Source organism: Grammomys surdaster, unplaced genomic scaffold (assembly GCF_004785775.1).
Source record: "Grammomys surdaster isolate TR1022 unplaced genomic scaffold, NIH_TR_1.0 126121, whole genome shotgun sequence".
In the NCBI taxonomy this organism is placed as follows: domain Eukaryota; kingdom Metazoa; phylum Chordata; class Mammalia; order Rodentia; family Muridae; genus Grammomys; species Grammomys surdaster.
In genome coordinates, this window is record NW_021620929.1 from 3,194,350 (window position 1) to 3,201,849 (window position 7,500).

Below are 7,500 nucleotides of genomic sequence, written 5' to 3' on the forward strand. Positions count from 1 at the left end.
CAGAGAGAGGCAGAGAGAGGCAGAGAGAGGCAAAGAGAGGCAGAGAGAGGCAGAGAGAGGCAGAGAGAGGCAGAGAGAGGCAGAGAGAGGCAGAGAGAGGCAGAGAGAGGCAGAGAGAGGCAGAGAGAGGCAGAGAGAGGCAGAGAGAGGCAGAGAGAGGCAGAGAGAGGCAGAGAGAGGCAGAGAGAGAGAGGCAGAGAGAGAGGCAGAGAGAGAGGCAGAGAGAGAGGCAGAGAGAGAGGCAGAGAGAGGCAGAGAGAGGCAGAGAGGCAGAGAGGCAGAGAGGCAGAGAGGCAGAGAGAGGCAGAGAGGCAGAGAGAGGCAGAGAGGCAGAGAGGCAGAGAGAGGCAGAGAGGCAGAGAGAGGCAGAGAGGCAGAGAGAGGCAGAGGCAGAGGCAGAGGCAGAGGAGGCAGAGGCAGCAGGGTGAGGTCAGAGAGAGGAGAGGGAGGATGGACTGAGACCCATTTGCTCAGCCTCTGGAGTTTAGGTGAGAAGTTAGTTCTAGCAAAAGGTTGGATAGGTTCTTATCTCTCTCCACTGTGTCCCCTGCCTGTTTCTCTGTGATCTGTTCGTGTGTGTGTGTGTGTGTGTGTGTGTGTGTGACTGAATTGAGATGTCCTGGGCAGGGGTCATCCCCAAGGCATGGGCACTCCCTTGTGAGGAGAGACCCAAGCTTGGATCAAAGCTGTTTCCATATAGCTGTGCCTGTAGACACCTAAGGCAACACCTCAGAGCATCCATTCCACATCTCTGTAGTGCAGGATGTAGGAAGACCTGATTCTTCAAACACGTGAAGAAATATCTTAAACTGGACCCTTCTCTGCCCCACAGTGAACACTGTCTGTGGGGTGTTCATAAACTGGGAGTCAGGTGATAGCATGACATGAAACTACTTGTCCCCAACACAGAGAGAAGCCCTACACTAAGTCCCACACCAGGGAGACACCTGTGCACTGTGGGAAAGGCCCACAATAGATAGGGCCCAAGAAGGATGTGGGACACTTGAGTCTTTGTTTTGTTAGGACCCAGAAGAGGTGTTCTGCACCTGTCCAGGTGACACCTGTGGACAGGTGACACAAGAAGGCCACAGGAGGAGGGATACCCTGATGTGTCACTCTTAACTGGGCAGGTGGTTGAGGTCCAGTGCCCTCATTAACCTGGCTTTATAAATAAGTACAACTTCATGCTGTCCACAATCTGTTTTGTTCAGTGATTTTTATGGTCTGTAGTACTTACTAATGTTGGTTACAAAGTTTCAACCCGTCTTAGCTATTTAAGGAACCAAGATGACAAACTTTTGTCCCATACACTTTTCTATTTCGGGGCTGCCCACATTTGAGCTGTGTGACCATGGATAAATTGTTTAATGTCTCTGAAACGCAATTGTTCCTTCTGGGGTCATGACACCTGCTTCCTAGAGCTGTTATGGGATTTTGTGCTTCTGCAATATCCATTCTTTTTCTAGAGTGGGTCCAGTTTTGTTTGTCAGAGAGTTTTGTATTTTGTAGTAAGAAAGATATCTTGTCATGACTTCTCCCCTGACCCCAAAGAAGAACAGAAGAGTTGAGGAAGGGAAGGCTGAGCACTGGAGAGGATGCCGGGAGGGTGTTTTTCCAAGGATATACTCACCTCCATGAGGGAAAAACTGAGCGTAGATCTGCTTGAATGTCTCTTCATTGACCACACCACTGGGGCACTCCTGTGTGGGGGAGAGAGAGTGGGAAGTGTCTGGGAGCCTGTACTATGGGGTGGAGACTGGGAAAGTTCCTCATGCCCTCTCCTGGGCAGAGACTGGGAAACACATGTGTACTGGGTATCTTCAGGAAGGTCTTGGAGGTCACTCTATCATGAAAAGCTGATTTGCAAGTGAAGGGAAGTCATCACAGAATTGGGACTGGGCTGGGAGAGTCTTGGCTTTAGGGCTAGAAAAGTCTAGGTTTGGATCCTGGTTAAGCCTGCTCTAAGGTTTTTGACTTTGTCCAAGGTGGCCTGTGGTCTTGAACACACCCATGGAATGTGGTTAACAGTTCCCTCAATATTGGATAATACTGAGATGTCAAAATAGTAAGTGGAATTCCTCCTATTTTTTAGTCCCCTCTCAGTCAAATGCTCAATTGGGCAACAACTTCCCAGGGCCTTGCTCCACCTCAGTTGGCTACTCTTAACATGGCCTCTTCAGCATTAGAAAGAACAACATCCAACGATAGCAAATCAGACACATGACCAACATAGTCAAGCTGTAGGACAATTGACCTGGTTCCAGTTGGAGGCTGCGCCTAGAGGAAGGTGACCAGAACAGGTCTTCTGCTTAACTCCACCCAGTGATTTGGGACTAAGAATGTGCTCTAAGACGTAAGCTTTAAATCCAAACTCCATATCCAAGCTGGGGTAAGAGAACTCTCAAAGCATCCCAGGAGACAGCGCTGGCCTCAGCATGTGTCAGTTTTGAACCTCCTTCCTTACACACTCCTTTGCTAAAAACGTGACTGTCTGGCACACAGAAAAAGAAGGTCACAGCAGTAGGACAGGAGTGTTGGTCCCACTATCCTAACTTTCCAGAGAAGTGAACACTGTGGCATTTGGGCTTACTTGTCAGTCTTTGCGGGCCTCATTAGCACGAAGCAGTATAGTTCAAACTCAATGCTATTTGGACACCAGAGGGTAAAGAGTGACAAGCTAAGGTTGCATCTTGGCTGAGAGGGCTTCTCTGAGGTCACACCACCCTGTGGCACCTCTTGGCAGTGGGTGAGGCTTCTGTCTGTTGAGGTCTTATCCTCCTGTCAGCTAACTTTCTCACGCCAGGGGGGTGGGGTTCATAGCAGCGGCCTTCCCGAATCTCTACACTCTGGGGACCTCCTTGGCATAGGAAAAGCTTAGTCAAGTGGCAAAAATCACAGCAGGCTTACAAGTGTGTGTGTGGGGGGTGGTCTTACGTTTTTGAATCCCCGGTAAAGGACTTGCAGTTCTCTCTTGGTGAAGTTCGTCTGTGCCTCCAGCTGCTCCAGTCCCTCAGGCCGGTGGCAAACCATGGTCATTTCTAGCTCATCCTCGATCTTGTCTGGAAGCAGAGAGGATGGTGTTAGAACGTGATCTCCTTGGTTTCAGTCGGACCATAGTCTGAACTGTTCAAAGAGTGATGTTGGGAACCAGAACTTTGGGCTTGGGCTGGATCACACTGCAGGTGGTCCTGGGCCTTGAACCCCACTCCCCTGCCCACTCACTCCGTTTTGCAATCTGTCCTCTGTGTTACTCTGGCTGTGACAGACCACAAAGCGGAGGGACCATCAGCATCTCAGATAGGAAGCTGAGGGCAGAAGTGTTTAGAACACAGCCACAGGAACACACCTCTTTAAAATGACCTTCTTTGCATATTCAAAGCGATGCTCACTAACACTACTCTCTGTGCAGAGGCCCAGGTAACTGAGACCTTCCAAATAGCAAAGGGAAGAAATTGAAACTATTTTCAAAAGGGATGAAGTTTCCCCATGTGGGCTAGCAAGGGGGATGCTAGGGAGACAGTAGGAACTTCAAATTATTCTATGTTAAGTATGAGTTTAAAGAATCTGAATGTATTTTACACGGTATTGTTCTATAATATCTGCTAGGTCTCCTTAAGTGCCAGGGAAGTGACTTCAGTGTGAGCATCTTTGCATAAATAAACGTTTCCAGGGCGTTTGAAAGACTCTAGAAACAGTCATAGAGAGTAGGGTTCAACCTCCTGCATGTGCTGAAACGGTTGTCTAATAGTGCACTGTTTGTTTGCAAAGTGCCTGTCAGCTGAATCTACTTATCTTCCTTCGAAGCAATTCAAAGTTCATCCATCAGTGGCGCTTCCAGCAGCTCAGCCCCACACAGGGATGAGTGAGTACTCACTTTCTTTGGGCCCTGCCAGAATACTTTCTGTAAATCTATTCCAGGCAAGGATCATTTACCATCTACCCTACTCTGCCTGTTGTCACACAGACATCAGCAAATCCATATATTGAATAACTCCAACTTCCACCTTGTGAAAAACAGGGTGAGCTGAGCAGGCTGCTGGGAACACATGAACCACCCAGCACCATGGCAAGTCAGAGAGGGGGCAGGCTGGGTTTGCATCACAGAACGGGTGAACAGGTCCAGTGACTGTAGGCGTTCTGTAAGGGGGATGGGCTCTTTGGGCCATATTTCCTACACTACTGTGACACTTAAATCCCAACACAAATAAATCCATCAAAATTTATATCTTGAGCAGAATCCCAGTGATAATGGATGTTACAGTAAGCCTCAATAATGTGGTAGCCGAGCCTAATTGTTATCTTTCTTACTTGCTGGGTACCGCACATCACCTAATCCTTCTGGGACTGAGGCAGATAATGATTCAATATAAATAAGATACTCTGTTTATGTTACATTGTGGCAAGTGGTCAATTTCCTCACGACTCTTACAAAGCCTTCATTTGTTGTTAAGTTTGTAGCTAATGAGTTAAGTACCAATTACCTAACTGCAGAAGGCTTCTGTGTAAATCAAAGGGCCAGCGTCCAGAAAGAAAAGCAAGGGAAGGGAGGGTGTGCACATAGGTGGAATGTGGAAAACTCAGTGTCTCGCGAGATCTCAAACTCATCTCAAGAAATCAGTTGCTGGTTAGTCTTAGCACAAAAATGCCTGTGTCTTTAACTGTGTATATTCTGAAGAAACTTCGGAGGGGCTGTAGAGGCTTACAATATATCCCACATATTGCCTGCCCCCAGGATCCACTGGAAATTCTCAGGTAGCCCCAGTAAAGGAAAAAGATTAGAATATAAATATTAAATTATAAATAAAATAAAAAACTATATTTTGGAAAGAGATGGTTTATTTTCGAAGGACTGTACCTGCAAATATTTATCTGACCCAGGAGAAAAAAAGATGTTTTTATGTATACGTGAGTGTGTGGTGTTGTGCTGTTTCTTAGCCTCCTGTGCCTGATTCCTTATAAGCTAAGGGGATTATAAACTTTCTTTGCAGAAGTTTAAAGGAATTTTTTTCCATTTGGAACCAGCATTCACTTCTTATCACCTTGCTTAAAAAGTGCTAGTTATTGAGTCACCAACTACTAAACCCACTTTATTAAGATGAGGAGTTACTCCTGATTAGCCAGTGATAGGCTTGCTATCTGAGATGCAGGATTGAGTTCCAGGTTAAAGAGATTCTAAGGGCTTTAGGCACTCCATTGTTGATGGGGAAACTTTTGTTTTCCAGCTTTGCCCTTCACTAATGATCAGTCTGTGGTCACATGCATGATGGGAGAAATTTAGGTTGTTGGGGGCTCAAGATGTAGGGAAGTAGACACCCATGGATAGTAGGGGCTTAAACCAGTAAGTAAACGTGTAACTTATATGACAATCCAGGATATGCATAAATGCATGGAAAATTGTCATGAAATATTTTGAAAGTAAAACTTCATGAGGCAATGCTGTCTCTGACTGATGTGAGATGTCCTTCAGCCTCGGCAAACGTATGCTGCTCTGACTCTCATGAGTCATGGCCTTTCACTGGAAAACAATAATTTAACATGTCCACAGCTTTTGCAACTGTCTAGACTTGCCCACATCTGGACACTTCTCTCTTTCACACCACCTCGTAGGCTTATTGTTCTGGGCCACTGTAAATATATCTATTTTGGAAGGGTGATATTTACATCTCTCCTGTCCACTCAGGGACTCTCTAGATGTCTCAGGACAGAGCCAGTAGAGGGAAGACACTGGCCTAGCTCCCTGGTTAGACAGAATCAGAACTAACACACAAGAGGCTTCCTTACTGTTGTTTTTGTGAGTCTTTAATGCCAAAATGCTGCTTGCTGTTACTATTTTCATTATTAAAGATAATGATGAACTAATTATTAAGCCAGACTGAGTTCAGATCAAAGTTAATCTTGAGGTTAATGCTATGGGAAATTCTGTTTGATAAAAATCAATGAGATTATTTTCTCTTTGTAATGTTCTTTTAGAACTGCTTTCTTGTGACTCTGTGTATGGTGGGGGTGAGGAGTCTGGTGCCCTCCCCGCTTGATATTTAGAAGTCAGCTCCCTTAATAGAAAAGGTAATTTTCTAACTTCAAGTGGCTCACAAGGTGATGAGTGCCTACCACTAGGGTGAGTGTGAGCCAGAACAACAGACTGTACAGAATGATGCAGTGGAGAGCCCCAGACAAAACCGCGGATGATTCCGAGTAATCTCTAAAAAATATTTTAGGGTTTCAGGTTATTCAGGGTATAGGATAGATGAAAATTTTAGACCCTCTTAGAAAAATCGTTTTGTCCCCTATAACGCCAGTGAGTTCTGTATCTTTTGAACAGAGTCCATGCAACCATCTTCTGTTGTAATTCTTCCCCAAGCTCCACCACTGATTCATTCATTTTGTCTGAGGCTCGGGTCACATAAGCCAACAATGACAAAGCGGACCTTTAACTGCAGCCAGTCCAGGACTATTCTGTTAGATTTGGCCTCCCTGTTTCCCCTCGGTGACTTTATTGAAGCACAGATGGTAAGCTGGTTTGTGACCAGCCTTGAGGTACTTCTGCTCCTAAGAAGCATCACGCCTGTTTAAAAGTCAGGTCCACAGATAGACTGTGAACGGTAGAGGTCTGCATCTGGAGGTACACACCACTGAAGTACCTTCTCTGGAAGATGACAAAGTCCATGACCCAAAACTATGACCATTGCCTTCCTGCTTAGAATGCAGTTTCTCCAGTTTGTGTGTGTGTGTGTGTAGTGTATGTGTGTGTGTGTGTGTGTGTGCCCACTGCACACATGTAAGCTCATTCCTGTTGGGCAGAGGCAGGATCTGGGCTGTACTTTATACCCCCACCCACCCACCCACCCACCCACCCATCTATTCCATTTTGAGGTTACAAAATTGTGATCCTCTTAGCTTGAATGTAGTTCTAAGAGAGGTTTTGTAAGAAATACATAGAAGCTCCTATTTTATATGAAATAAATAAAATACATTTGAAACTAGTTGCCAATGTTTATAGAAAAGAAATCCACAACCAAGTTTGTACTTCATATTTCTCTTGGAAAATCTTGAGTCTCAAATTCTCACCAGGGTATTATCTGGTGGAGCTGAGCAGGGGCTAGATAACCTGTCACTCACCTAGTTCTCCCACTCCCTCTTCCCTCTCCCCCTCCCCCTTCTCTCTTTCTCCCCCTATCTGAGACAAAGTATTGCTATGTATTCCTGGCAGTCCTGGAACTTCCTCTGTAGATCAGGTTGGTCCTGAACTCACAGAGATACCGGCGTCTGCCTCCTTAGTGCTGGGATTAAAAGTGTGCACCATCACACCTGACTTCACCTTGGGCTCTTTTAACACACACAAGCTGTCTCCTGGTTTGGGGCCGTTGAGTGTGGGTCCTCCTGCACAGCTTCCTCACCTCTCTGCCCCCCACTTTTCTCCTGTCTCAGCCACACAGCCTGTTCTCTCACAGTCTGCCTATTTAAAGTCTCCACTCTGTCTCACAAAGACCATGACGTGGATCA

At 46.0% G+C, this 7,500-nt stretch overlaps 1 protein-coding gene across 5 annotated transcripts in view; it reads right to left on the bottom strand.

The window, feature by feature from the left end:
• Kcnip1 (potassium voltage-gated channel interacting protein 1) overlaps positions 1-7,500 on the bottom strand; it is a 360,908-nt gene that overhangs the window by 13,072 nt on the left and 340,336 nt on the right. For all 5 annotated transcript variants that reach the window (XM_028756452.1, XM_028756450.1, XM_028756453.1 and 2 more), the window contains 2 exons: positions 2,935-3,059; positions 1,631-1,700 (listed from right to left, as the gene is read on the bottom strand). In XM_028756452.1, the coding sequence (XP_028612285.1) occupies positions 1,631-1,700; positions 2,935-3,059 (195 nt within the window). The remainder of the gene's footprint in view (positions 1-1,630; positions 1,701-2,934; positions 3,060-7,500) is intronic.